At 35.5% G+C, this 13,205-nt stretch overlaps 4 protein-coding genes across 11 annotated transcripts; 1 reads left to right on the forward strand and 3 right to left on the reverse strand.

The window, feature by feature from the left end:
• Window positions 1-1,041: 1,041 nt before the first annotated feature.
• On the reverse strand, window positions 1,042-4,957 carry LOC103843265. 5 transcript variants are annotated; one of them, XR_628099.2, is made up of 10 exons: window positions 4,522-4,957; window positions 4,195-4,443; window positions 3,616-3,715; window positions 2,737-2,793; window positions 2,420-2,525; window positions 2,261-2,343; window positions 2,126-2,187; window positions 1,952-2,048; window positions 1,356-1,617; window positions 1,042-1,096 (listed from the first exon to the last, which is right to left on the reverse strand). XR_628099.2 is itself a non-coding variant. In XM_009119966.3 (10 exons), exons 3-10 carry the CDS (start codon window positions 4,389-4,391, stop codon window positions 1,561-1,563), a joined length of 759 nt encoding a protein of 252 aa, XP_009118214.1. In that variant the 5' UTR covers window positions 4,392-4,443; window positions 4,522-4,579; window positions 4,714-4,957; the 3' UTR covers window positions 1,258-1,560. The 5 variants fall into 5 exon arrangements, 4 of the variants coding, with proteins under 4 accessions (XP_033135916.1, XP_009118213.1, XP_009118214.1 ...); XM_009119966.3 differs by lacking the exon at window positions 1,042-1,096 and having other exon boundaries at window positions 1,258-1,617; window positions 4,522-4,579; window positions 4,714-4,957; XM_033280025.1 differs by lacking the exon at window positions 1,042-1,096 and having other exon boundaries at window positions 1,120-1,617; window positions 2,126-2,181.
• A 225-nt stretch (window positions 4,958-5,182) lies between these two features.
• Window positions 5,183-7,899, reverse strand: LOC103843266 (eukaryotic translation initiation factor 3 subunit H). Its single transcript, XM_009119967.3, has 12 exons — window positions 7,741-7,899; window positions 7,566-7,645; window positions 7,289-7,405; window positions 7,105-7,208; window positions 6,954-7,020; window positions 6,501-6,634; window positions 6,368-6,416; window positions 6,168-6,239; window positions 5,975-6,076; window positions 5,825-5,892; window positions 5,541-5,693; window positions 5,183-5,448 (listed from the first exon to the last, which is right to left on the reverse strand). The coding sequence occupies exons 1-12, from the start codon at window positions 7,748-7,750 to the stop codon at window positions 5,391-5,393; spliced, it is 1,014 nt and encodes a 337-aa protein (XP_009118215.1). The 5' UTR covers window positions 7,751-7,899; the 3' UTR covers window positions 5,183-5,390.
• Window positions 7,900-8,107: 208 nt separating this feature from the next.
• On the reverse strand, window positions 8,108-9,429 carry LOC103843267 (cytochrome c oxidase assembly factor 5). Of its 4 annotated transcripts, none has more exons than XR_004451391.1 (5): window positions 9,224-9,429; window positions 8,770-8,849; window positions 8,559-8,663; window positions 8,320-8,423; window positions 8,108-8,270 (listed from the first exon to the last, which is right to left on the reverse strand). XR_004451391.1 is itself a non-coding variant. In XM_009119968.3 (4 exons), the coding sequence occupies exons 2-4, from the start codon at window positions 8,836-8,838 to the stop codon at window positions 8,382-8,384; spliced, it is 216 nt and encodes a 71-aa protein (XP_009118216.1). In that variant the 5' UTR covers window positions 8,839-8,849; window positions 9,224-9,427; the 3' UTR covers window positions 8,111-8,381. The 4 variants fall into 4 exon arrangements, 2 of the variants coding, with proteins under 2 accessions (XP_009118216.1, XP_009118217.1); XR_004451390.1 differs by having other exon boundaries at window positions 8,112-8,261; window positions 8,307-8,423; window positions 9,224-9,428; XM_009119968.3 differs by having other exon boundaries at window positions 8,111-8,423; window positions 9,224-9,427.
• A 262-nt stretch (window positions 9,430-9,691) lies between these two features.
• Window positions 9,692-13,020, forward strand: LOC117128181 (F-box protein At1g11270-like). Its single transcript, XM_033280026.1, is given in 1 exon segment — window positions 9,692-13,020. A coding segment is annotated over 1 exon segment (711 nt). The 5' UTR covers window positions 9,692-12,007; the 3' UTR covers window positions 12,719-13,020.
• Window positions 13,021-13,205: the final 185 nt, after the last annotated feature.

Genomic DNA, 13,205 nt, shown 5'->3' on the forward strand with positions numbered 1-13,205 from the left:
TTAAAAAATATGTTCATTATGGAACTCAAACCGCGCTGTGATACCCTTTTAAAGGGGCACACTAACAACTAGATAAAAGCAACTTTTTGAAATATTATTACAAATTTGAAATTATATAAACTACTATTATTCTTCATCTTATTCAATTTAAAATTTTGGTGACAATTTTTTCTGATTTATATAAATACATTAACATGTTTTTTTATTTATCATATCTTTAATAAATTATATCTTCCTAAAATATAAATAATAAAATATTTATTATTATACAAACTTAAATATACTTACAAGTTTGAATTTATTTATAAAAATTTCTTATAAAAATTATTTTTAATTTTTAAAATTAAGTGGAATTTTTTTATTTTTCAAAGTTAATATTATATATTTTGTTCAAAAATGTTAAGAGGCATTTTACCTTTCTTTCACTAAGATATGTTGTACAAAATATTAGACATATTAAACAATAACTAAAATATATAAAGCAATCACCAAAATTTTAAATTGGATATGATGAAGAAGAATAGTAGTTTATATAATGGAGAATCTCAATTTGTAATACTATTTCAAAAAATTATTTTAGTCTAGTTGTTAGTGTATCCCTTTAAAAGGATATCTCAGCACGGGTTGAGTCCCGAAATGAACATATTTAAAAAAAATATATATATATATATATCAAAACGACGTCGTCGGTTGACTAACTTCTGTTAGAGTTAATGTAGATTTAGACACATTTAAAAAGTTTGGATAATTTTTTTTGAATTATAATTGAGTTGGGTCGTTTTTGGTACTGACCATTTGTTCGGGTCCTATTTGGCACGACTGAGAGTTTTGGGCTCGAAATTGTCACTTTTCCTCGTATATCAAAACAATGTCGTTTTATCTTGTTAACAATTAACTAACTTCTATTAGAGTCAATATAAATTTAAGCACGTTTTAAGAATTTTGAGTAGTTTTTTTGAATTATAATTGAGTTGAACTCATAGTTGGTACTGATCAATTGTTCGGATCGTATTTGACACGACTGAAATTGTTGGGATAGAAATGGACACTTTTCCCCTCCAAGTTACGCTGTTGTCTGTCTTAAAAGTAAGGGTCCCTAAAAGTAATAATAAAACTTCATTTGAGAAAATCTTTTGTTATTACCGAAGCTATTACAAAAATGAATTGAGAAAGCGGCATGGAGTATGTAATAAATACATGTTAATATCACCTAAAGCAGAATTAACATTACACATAAGCGGCCTCTGAAGACAAAACTCACAAGAACTGTTAATTGTACTAATTTAAACATCAACATGATTACAGCAATTTCCATCAACCCATATGTTCTACTGAACGCCAAAGAGTTTTTTTACCTCGGCCTGTAGTTCATTCTTCTCAGTCAAACTCCCCCCAGAGCACAAGTATTCTACCAGTGCCGATTGTCAATCCCGTGTGTGCTTTGGAGAGGTGTCTGCAGTTCATAACACTTGTGTCTGTGTCTGTGTCGTGTCATGTCCATCACTTACCAGGTACTTTTGCTGTTTTCTTTAGCATCCGTCAAAATCCAGCTTTTCCCCATCAAATTCTCGGCTCTTGCTTCAGGTGGCTGCTTGGGTGAATGGTGTATGATGTTGGCTGTGAGACAAGAAAAACAATCCACTTAAACCAGCTCCCAAGAAATGCTGAGATTGTATAAACTAATGGTTCCTGTGTTTTTCCTTATATATTTTTCTCTTAAAACTGTTCCTTCCCTAGATCTATCTTCTCAAGTCTCAAGGCATCAACTTAAAGTTCCTCAACACAAAAGCATGGAGAAAGACTTTGTTCAACAATAGAACACTTAAGCTCTGATTATTTGAGGTAAGTGGTAACGCATAGACTTTGGTTAGCTTCACTTTTTCCAATCCTATCAGTAGTTCTGTTAGGTAGCACCAAAGAACTTTGACCCATTAAAACAATAAATTTTTACCTGTGTTGTACTCAACAATAAATGGCTTGCAAGACCATCGTTAACTGTAACAGGTAGAGCCGACATCCTGCTCATGATACCTGGCATCTCCTTCATACTGCAACAGAAAGTAGCAATTTTAGTAATTGAATGATAGAAAGGAAAAGAGAACTATCTGCTATTAGATCCACATACTTAGTCAGAATGGCGCTGATGTTATTTCTTGTCTGATCAAAGAGACTGATGTTATCCTGCAGCTGTATACACAATATGTGAATATGATACACAACTAACCACAAAGGATTGTAAAAAATAAATAAAATAAATTACCTTGCACACAGAGAGGTTGTATGAAATTTGACTAAACGCTTGAGCGTTATGATGTAGAAGATCCATTACTGCATCACTTAAACCTGAGAAGAAGAGTACCTCACTGACAATACTGATTTATTTATTTTATTAGCAAATACAATTAAAAGAGCACTAAACCTTCACGAGGCATGTGTGTACTGTGGCACATATTGTTCATGACATATAAAGCATTTTGTTGTGGCACATTGGTTAACATGCTCAGTTCTGGGGATGTATCCACCACCTAACCATGAAAAAAATATGGTTTTCAGAACCAAGTTCGAAAGCATAGATACTGATGTTAAAAGTTACACATGAGACCAACCAATATAACAGATTTATCCCTTAATCAAATGTCACAAAAACTATTATTATACCCTATAAACGTCACCTATCTTCATAAGTTTATTAGATAGTAAACTAGACACACGAAAGGTTTAAATGAACAAGCATACCTTTCTATTGAAAATGTTCTTCCCAGCACTATTTTCTTTTCTTTTTCTCCGTTTTCCCTGTGAGAATAGACACACGTCTTAGCCAACAAATTTAGAGATAATGATATAAAGGCAAATAAGCACTAATGAATTGTAAAAGAACTTTTGAAACATTTTGTTTGATTGCATCATATATCTGACTAAAAGACTCACAGGACAGAGACATGAAGGAGATGGTAAGATAGTGATAATAAAACATTATATTCCACTCATTTGTTTCACTTGATTATGCAAACATTTAGCAATATGATGTAACCATCTGTTTTTGGACAAGATAATCTTTTTTAAAAAGAACTCCTGTCGTAGGAGATGTTGTAACTTCTAATCAAAGATAACATGCCAACATATGTTTCCTAAACCCCAAAAAGTAATAAGGATCCCTGCCATCAAAGCATCATCAAATCATATTTAAAAAAAAAAACTTTAGGCTTATTTCCTTTTCCAACAATTCCCTCCACAATCATGGACTCCAAAGTTAATATAAAGACATGTATAAGCGTCAGCAAAACTTGTCATTTTCTCTTTTTTGCTCATCCTTTTTCATCAATAAAACCTATAACTTTTTAAAAGACTATCTTTATAGCAAAGCACACACCCAAAGTTGCAATCATCATATCATATTCAGGATACGTTTTTTTTTATCATTGATATATAGAAATATCCCTCGGATCACTACTTCCATGACAGCCACATACCATTTGAAAAAGGGATGCTTAGAAACTGCTAAGTAAGTAATATCACTGGTAGAAGTCTAGACTCCAGAGTGGTAAAAATTTCATCTCATAGAAGCAAAAGCACATGAACAACATGAAGGAAAACACAAGAGCATTAGGAACTTACCGACATCCATCTACACCTCAATGCTACATCCCTCACAGTTTTATCTCGTAGTGTTGCAGCGATCTTTACATACTTTGAAATTTTCGGTTCATTTGTTAATCTACAAACGAGAAAAAAAAAACAAATATGTCATGCATGGAAACCAACAATACAAATCAACAACCTACAGACTCTATAAACCCCAATATAACATGTAAGAAAACAAACATCAGCTAGCTTTCACAATAAAACTATGTATGAAAAATGTCTTACTTAGAGAAGTAACATGAAATAGCTAATGGACACAAGTCCCAGATAACATATAAGCATTTTTTTTCACAATTCATGGAAACACAAAGCGCAATACTTTTTTATTCCAAAGGAACATACTTTAATAGTCCACCATGGAGAAGAATATAATGTGCGCACTACTTCTCATGAAACAATTCCTGATCTAGCTTTTATTTTTGTTTTTGAATATATGATTCATAGTAACGGAAAAAAAGCTAAAGAATTTACAATAAACTTTGCATTTTTTGTAGATTAAACAAATAGCAAATGGAAGGAAAGATCCATATAGGAAAAATATAAGATACCTACTTTGCAAGGCTGTTCTCCAATACAAACTGCTCCTCAGGGGACCAATCCATGACCAAAGCAGCTTCAGATTTGACTCCTGCCACAGAAGCCAAAGTATCCACAGCTGGCTGCAACCCAGAGGCAGCGTAATTCGCCGAGAATACAAGACCGGTGGTGCTAGTGATCGGCGGTACAAAGTGTTTATCCATTGGAATCATCTTTGGGGGTGACTCAGAGGCGCTATTGAATGAAACTGATTCCAGCTACGACCTACAAGAATGCCCCAAGGCTGAGATTAGTTAATCTCTGAAAACTAACAACCAAAACAACATGAGATGAGCAGTTCACCTCAGATTTTACAAAAGATAGAGCACTCCGGAAGATAAAGATGTCTTCAATAAGAGCCCTAATTCACACCAGTGGTGTCACACAATTAGAGATGCAACCGACAAGAGAAACTAAGTGCAAAGAAGATAGGAGAGAGAGGCGCATCAAGTTTCGAACTCAGTAGAGAGAGAGAGAGAGTTTAGTAATAAGTACAGTTAAGTGTTGGTGTCTGGTTCGTTCTTTGTTTTTGTAGAAGCACTTTGTTTTCTTGTCTTCATGTGCCCCCTTTGCTCTCTCTCTCTTTGGAGTTTTCTTATTTTTTATTTGTTCTCTCTGCTTTACTGATGAAACCATACAAGTTATTTAATTACTTGAGTTCATGAATATTTTTTTTTTAAAAAATGTTTCTATAAATATAAAAGATAGTTCAGACCAATGAGTCAATGACCTTTAGCTTTGGAGATTTCTAGGGCATCAATATCTAGATGCTAGATATCAATCTCTACTTAAATACTTTTGAATCAAGATTTAGAATAAAGAGTTCGTTATTCGATTGTAACAATGGTAAAAGAAATTCTTATTAGTGGTGGTGGTCGCCATCATAGTCCCCATAACCTCTGAGTGGGGGGCACATTATATTAAAAATAAGGTTTAGTTAAATATTCTGAATACTAAACACTTTTATGGATTAGTTGTGTTTAGAGTGATCATACATTCTAAAGAAAAGAGAGTAAAATGCATAAATCTTACGTTCGAGCAACGGTAAATCTTCAAATTTCAATAAGCATTTTCTTGTGCATACGACTTGAATCATGTTTTCAGACTGTTTTTTTTTAAGTTATTACACTAATTGAAAAACTTCCAGCAAAAAAAGTCTCGCTTTCTCGTACTCAGTTCTCGTGCAACGCCTTGGTCAGGTAGAGCCTGCTGAAGTTCTGGCCAGCCACTCTGCATAGCAACGGGGTTGACTTATTAAAGTCTCTTTCCAAGGTCAGAGATGGAGAAAAATGGTTATACAAAAGTAACACGAGAGAACATACCCATTGATTTGGCCGCAAAAGTTTGAGACTTGGTTTGTGATGAGGAAGCTCTCTAGCCTTGATGGTTCAGGGATCGGCTTAAAGATTGGGTTTGATGGATCCTCCTCGGGCAAAGGCTCTTCCCCAGCTGATCGACGAGCCATATTCTCCGTCCTACACACCAAACCTCTTCGTTAGTAACTAATATCAACACGAGAAAGAAGCACAAGGCTGGATACACATGTTAAGGACATTCACTACTCTGGAATAAAACAAATTGAACCAGAACCAGTCATGCGACCTACCTCCTCTTCTGGAGCCAGGCTTGCTGCTGCGCTTGCTGGCGAGACAGGTTCCGGTAGTAGTATTGGAACTGGAAGTATAAAACAAGATATTGTATTAATATAGTTCTGAGGGTGAAAGAAATGAATTAAAAATGTAGAATAAGCCAACACCTTTTGCTGTTCCATAGATAAATCATCCATGCATTTAATCAGAAATTCCATATTGTTCTCGAGGAAAGGAGTGGTTGATGACTGCAGACGATCGTAATCACCCTAGAAAAGAAAAAACGCCAAAACAAATAAGAATCAAAATCTGGAATAATGGTAGCAAGCGAGAATCCCAGTCCAGATACTAATACTGCACCTGTGACACAGGTGCATCAGTCTCCAGTTCGGTCATGAAGGCACTGACAAGCGCAGAGTTTGAGACCTTGATCTGTCAACAGAAAGAAATCGACATTTAAACCAAAATCTTTTCTTAGCAAAAGTTATAACTAGGTAACACTAATATAAGAATAATCTAGTAAGGCTTTAAGATACAAGAGCCAAGCTCTAGAAACTTACAGGAATCTCCTCGAAAATATCCATCCAGGAGAAGTTTTTCTCTCTCAACCTGACAAAAAACCAGTGATTAGAACACTACTACAATCCCACGTGGCTCATAAAACCTTGACTTTTCATAAATCAGGATACGTACTTCTCCCCTGTAAAGTTTCCAGCGCGGTACAACTCCATAAAGGAATCTGAAAGCTTCAAAGCCTTCAAAGCTAAGACGCCTAGGTCAGCTTTAGAGGGATCATAGATGATGCAAACACACCTCTTGATGTTCTCCTATAAATGCAGATGAAAATAATTTATTGAATTTCCTTTCTTTATTTTGCAAGGGATTTGTAACAGATTTGCCGAACAGAGTCTCAACAAGAATACTCATGGTTCAGTTTCTAATCAAGTTTTTGACCAAAACATGTCTCAATCCACCTATTGTACACTATGATATACAAAGCAACATCATCAACTCTGGTTTCTGTTATCCCAAATAATTAAACGCAAAGGAAGGCAAGCTGAATGACGTGCATAACATATGAATTGACCAAACCAGAATTTAAAGTATGGTAACATAAAGACATGGTAAAAAAAATCTGGAAAGTACCTGGTAATTCATGAAGGTCTCAATGAGTTCTACAGTCTGATAAGACCCAAGAACAGTGGATTGATACCTGAACAAAAACTCAAACAAAATCTTATCACATTCACAAAAACAATTCAGCAAGATTTCACAATCAGGACACACGAAAACCTACCAGCCAACAGTGTTGTTGTCAACATTAACCTCCCTCAGACACCTCATCATCTCAAGCTGATAATTAGCCCCATCAGCTTCAATCTCTTCATCGTCATCTCTCACCTGCGCCCGTTTAAGTCATATCAATAATCAGAGACAAGCTATAACATTAAGTAGTGAGCTTCAAAGATTCATCAACTTACAGGGAAAGGAAAACAATTGGTGACTTCAAGAACACTACCAACATCAAGTCCAAGAAGCTGCCCTGTGACAAGCGTCGGTGCAAACTCCTTACAGTGCTTGATTATCTTTAGCACAGCCTAACGCATATACACATTCAAACATCCTCAGTATCAACACTTCTTAATTAACTAATAACTAATTCACAATTTTGGAATTTAACGAGTTATGATAATGAGCAATTTAGCTTAACGAGATCAATAGGGAACTCCAGAGATAAGATAAGTATGAGGAAGTTACCAGTCCTTCGATCTGAACAACTCTGAGAGGAGGAGCCACCGCCTCGTCCTTTGATATCGCCTGCAAAAACGACCTAGCCACTGCATAACAAGAAAAAAGCCACGAGAGCAAAATCAGATGAGCGAGTGTGGATTCTATGTGTGAGTGAAGAACGGAGAGGGAGAATTTTACTGACTGGTTGCCATTGATGAAAGCTTCTCAGGTGAAGGATTGAGGTGTGTCTTTGACGGCGGCGGAGATGAGCGAGAGAAAGAGAGAAACGATGTGATAGAGCTTCTTTGAGCTTTATTTTAGAGAACAATTTGCAAACCAGTCCTCCAATTTGAGATTATGTCCGTTGATGAACCAAAATATATATTAAAATCAAATTAAGGACCTATAATTATATTCTCTTGTAGAAAGGCCCAGACCATATTGTTCCTGGGCCTTCTCCTTTGCTTTTCATTGAATACGAGTCTCTGTGGATTCTTGAAATAAGGTTCATACTTCTGATTTGTTCTTTTGTAGGACTTACATAAAATGTGTTGAAATTTGAGATGTAAGAAGAAAGTAAGCATTTTTTCATTGTTACTCTTTCTTTAAGCTACATGAAGATATTCAATTGATCCGGTACAATGTAATACAGCTTTTATATAAGGAAAATAAATCAAGTTTGAGTATAGGAACAAGTCTTAACTTGATATTGACATGGCAAATTTGTAAGACCCTGCATTGTGTCCCCTTTAGTAACCAAAGGAATTGATCAAAAGAAAACAAAAATAACGGAAGTGAAAATGCGGTATTGAACAAGCAGGTGCTCAGTATATGTCTCTTGTGTTAGTAGCCTTTGTTTCCTCGAATCCTTGCTCTCATGTCAACCTACAGAAAACAAACAAATACAATGTCCAGTTAGTCCAAGAGACTCTAAACTCTTCCAACATCACTTCCTCCCAAGGTTGAACACAACAATCTCGAAGGGTTCACAAGAATGCTTGTTCTTATTCTGGCTTGTACCTGTCCTCTTTTACAATTGAAGTAGGTTTCGCGTAGGCCAACACATTCACTCGGTATACATGGGCTTTTCTCACCAGCGCAGTCCCTAATTGACCGTTTCTCGTCCTACACCCAACATACCCAAAACTTCAGAAATAAAAAGGAATGGTAACTTAACAGTAACAACAAGCTGTGGAATACACTAGAAAGAGTTACATGTTTTACATATTACCTTGACACACATCGATTCACTGAGACACTTGACAAGTTCCTCAGCAAGACCCTTACAAGACTTGGCCATTTTAACTGTTCCTACGCAACGAAGGCAAACATGTTCCAATTTCAAGATATCTCCTCCTCAAAACATTTATTGTCAAGCTTAAACAAGAGACTGGAGCGCTTGGTGTGTTGTGAAGATACAAAATAGAGATGAGATTATTAGTGTAACACTAACCAGCTCTACAAATGATCTGAAAATTCCCTACAACTAAACAAACAAATGCACATGTCTACCACTATGGATCAAGCCTCGAACTCAATACAATAAAGAAATCAATCCTTTCTTATCTCCACAAGAATAATCTCATCTTTAATCACAGATTAAAATCCTCAAATTTTCAAATCAACTACGGAGAAATACAACACGAAGATCTAAAGAAGAAATAAAATGAGGGGTACCGACTTACCGGCGACGGAGACTAAGAGACGGATCAAAGCCGAAGAAGACCCAAGGGTTCTTCAGTTTTGGCTTTGCAGAAGAATGACTGCTTCGCTTCTCCGTCGGGTCCTTTTTGGTTCCGTTTATAAAATTTTCTATTAACCGACTAGAAACCGACGTATTCTATATTTGACCAAATTTCGATTCAATTTCGGGTTTAAGAATTATGTTTCAGCTCTCTTCCGGTTCAATTAGGTTTACATGTGTGGCCGACGTGTTTGTATTGCAAATGGTTGGAATTTTCTGTTGGACTTTGTAATATGGGCCTTAAAAATGGGCTTTATAATACTTTAAAACTAATTAAATAAGTAAGTTGAAATAAAAAAGGTATTATAAATTTGAACCTCAAGATATTATTTTGAAATAAAAAATAAGCAAGTGTAAATATTTAATACTTATTATTAAACTGGAAGTAAAACTAAAAACAAACTAATTTCACGTGACTGAACATTTATACTAATGTGTGTCATAGCAATCCTGGTGTCAGTTTTATGGTTAAGTTATTTGGGTAATGTCAGGAACTAAAGAAAGGGAGAGTTATAATGCGAGAATATTGCTATGGAGTAATGAGTAATCAAATGAAAGTTGAAGGGTTTTTGAAAAAAAAAGAGAAAAGAAATTAGTTTGTAATGGATTATGTTAATGTTAGAGGTAGGTGAGTGATCATATTTTTAAATTTAAAAAAAAACTAAATACATCATATTAAACAATAATGTAAATTTCTTTTATTATGCTCAAAACAACCAATTTGTCAATTTGCTATTGTATTATTAGCCATAATAGAGTTCTTGTGACTAAGTGATGTAACCAGGGAGGGATAAAATGGTCTAATACTCTGATTAAGCGCCAAAGTATAATTAAAAATTATCATTTAAGGTTAACAGAGTATAATACAATAACTATATTATGGCTAATAATACAATAGCAAATATAAGGGCTTTAAGGTTAAGTTAAAAAAATATATTTTATTATGCTCAAAATAACAATTGAATAATAGAAGTCAATTTTCTTGGATCTTAATTAGTCCACAAATGTATGCGGCCATTGGAATCTCCAATGTTAGTCTTCTTGGATCTTCTTTTAGTTTACAATTGTATGCATTGTTGAGGAATGGATCAAGATACATGAGGTTGGGTATATTTGGCTAAATGTAATCACTTAATTCTTATATTTTGTATATTAGACATTTTTTATATGAATTGTGTTCAACTTTTGCACTTGACTAACACCTCGTTCACCACTTCAGAGCCATCGTCACATCTTGCATGCGCTCATCTCAATAGCTGGGTGTATATTTCTCTCACAGTCTATCATATACCTAATCAGAGCTCATAGGGTAAGCAACCAATTAATCATTGTATTTTACAAATATATATGTATAACTGTGCTATATTTCTGGACAGAATCATGCTCTCAGAGAATGCGATGCTATGCGCCTCAGAGAATGCGATGCTATGCGCCTCAGAGAAGTTGCATAATTTATTTCTCAACAATCTCCTACATCACTGTCGTGCTATCCATTCCAAATACTCGTCTCATGTGCTAATTAAAATTAGCATTACAATATTGTTTTAATCATTTATTTTACTTCTAAAATGCTTATGTTTGTACAGTTCGAAGAATTGCAGCATTATCATATCCAACCATGATTCCCAGCATAGTCAGCTTCGCGAGCGCAAGTTGATTTTGGGTCAGCCTCATAATCAAACCATGATTTCTAGTTGCCCGATCCAGATTACTATTTCACAATTTAGTGTCTTTCTTGTATATGCATAAACATGTATACTATACAAAAGAGACTACAACTTGTGTTCCCATCTTTTTAAAACCTTTTGGTATGATTTTCCTTTTTGATGCTTTATAAAAAAAATTGTTATTCAGTTCATGATATGTTACAATACTATGTCATATCGATGACGTTTTTCTACCCGGTTAAAATTTAATCATAATTAGTTGGTTAACATATACGAATATTTCAGTCTCACTAGTCTAACCAAACTTTCACTCATTACCATTCATAAGTTGGTTATTGTAACTATTTTCAATGGTTACTATAACAAATATATAGTGTCTTCCAAAATTAAAATATGGCAAAGGAAAAAGTGTTAGGAGTACAAAACCCATAAGAGGAGAAGAGCCCAAAAAGGGGGAAAAAGACAGCCCAAAAAGGGGGAAAAACATATAAAGGGTTGAGTAACTTGGTATGAATTTTCAATGAGATTTGTATATCTCTTCCCCCTGTGAGAGCTGTCGCATCGACATGGCCGCTCATTAAAGAAAGTTTGAGAAGTAAGAGCAAGTCCAATGGTTAGAACCCTTTGTGGGTTCTGATGAATAATTTAACAGTTGATTTTATGATTTAAGAAGTTTAGAACCTTGTTAGTATAATTAATTTTCTCATTGCTCCAATTGGAGGTTCTTAAATTTTGTTTTTAGAAGTTGTTTCTCGCGGAGTATGAAGGTGTAGTCGTTGGAGCCGCAGAGCTTGGCTTCGAAGCTCTCGAAATCAAGGCTTGGAACGTCTCTGCGTCGTCTCCGTAGAATCTGATGGCGCTCTGAAGGGGTTTAATTCTAAAACTGAAGGTTTATTTCAAAAAAAAAGTGAAGGTTAATTTTACAGGATTTTTAGATTTTTAGTTGAGGGATTTAATTACTAAAAACCCTTTTTATTTACGATTCCTAGCTAGGGTTGATTGCGCATATATATATGCATAAAGTTCTCTATTGTCTTTCTTGATCAAGGTAGGATACAATGTTGAAACAACATGGCTTGAGTGTGGAATCGCTACCCCACGATGTGGTCGAGCTCATCCTTGAGAGGCTTCCCATGGACTCTCTGCTTAGACTCAAGTCTGTATCCAAGAACTGGAAATCTACAATCGATTCCAGACGTTCCCAACAAGGACAATTTATCCATCGTAGGCAATCACGAGGTCCTGATGTTCTTTGCGTTCCCCTGGGTTACGGTAGTGATGAAGACGCATATGCTATAAGATTTGTGTTTGGGAGGTGTTCATCAAAAGCTTCTACGGTCTGGTTCCCAGTTTCTCGAAACTTGTTCTGCTACGGTAGTTGTGACGGTCTATTATGCCTCTACTCTTGATACGAAAAGAGTGACATCGTCGTGGTGAATCCCGCCACTAGATGGCATCAAAGCTTTCCTCTTTCCAACGTTCAACACTTCAGCATCGAGAAATATAATAAATGTGAGTTTGCCTATCCGCTAATTCCTCGGCTTGGATTCGGTAAAGACAAAGTAACAGGCACGTATAAGCCGGTTTATTTATATAATTCACATGACTTTAAATTAGGCAACGTTACTACTTGTGAAGTTTTCGATTTTCGCACCAATGCATGGAGGTACGTTGTCCCCTCTTCTCCTTATCGGATTTTTGGTCACTACGAACCCGTGTATTTAGATGGATCGCTTTACGATCTCATCAAAGAAGAAACCGAGGTTTGATTACCTTTAGGTTTTCAAGCCAAAACTTTTGAAGTCAAGTTACTATCTTTGGATCTTCACACCGAGACGTTTCAAGGCATCTGCAAAGGTCCCTTTGTCCGACCTCTTCCATATAATCCTTACAGCATCACCATGTGCATCCTCGACGATCGTTTGTGTGTGTCCGAGAAAGTCTGGCCCATCCAAGAGATATGGTCGTTCGATGGCGCCAACAAGACGTGGATGAAAATGTGTTCTATAAATCTCACCAGAAGTGTTTTTTTGTTCGAGGAAAATAGCCTTGTTCGTTCTTCAATGTCACAGTTGCCAATAGCAATTCTGGATAAGAACAGGTTATTGCTTCGTGGTAATTACGACTTATTACATACATTGGTTATACATGATCTTTATACCAAATCTTTTGATTTACTCTTCAAACCTACAAAACGCGTAGGTACTTTTTATTATTTTGAAAGTTTGTTCTCTGTTTAATCATATTCTTTCTTGT

The sequence above is a fragment of the Brassica rapa genome, chromosome A09 (genome assembly GCF_000309985.2).
Source record: "Brassica rapa cultivar Chiifu-401-42 chromosome A09, CAAS_Brap_v3.01, whole genome shotgun sequence".
Classification (NCBI taxonomy): domain Eukaryota; kingdom Viridiplantae; phylum Streptophyta; class Magnoliopsida; order Brassicales; family Brassicaceae; genus Brassica; species Brassica rapa.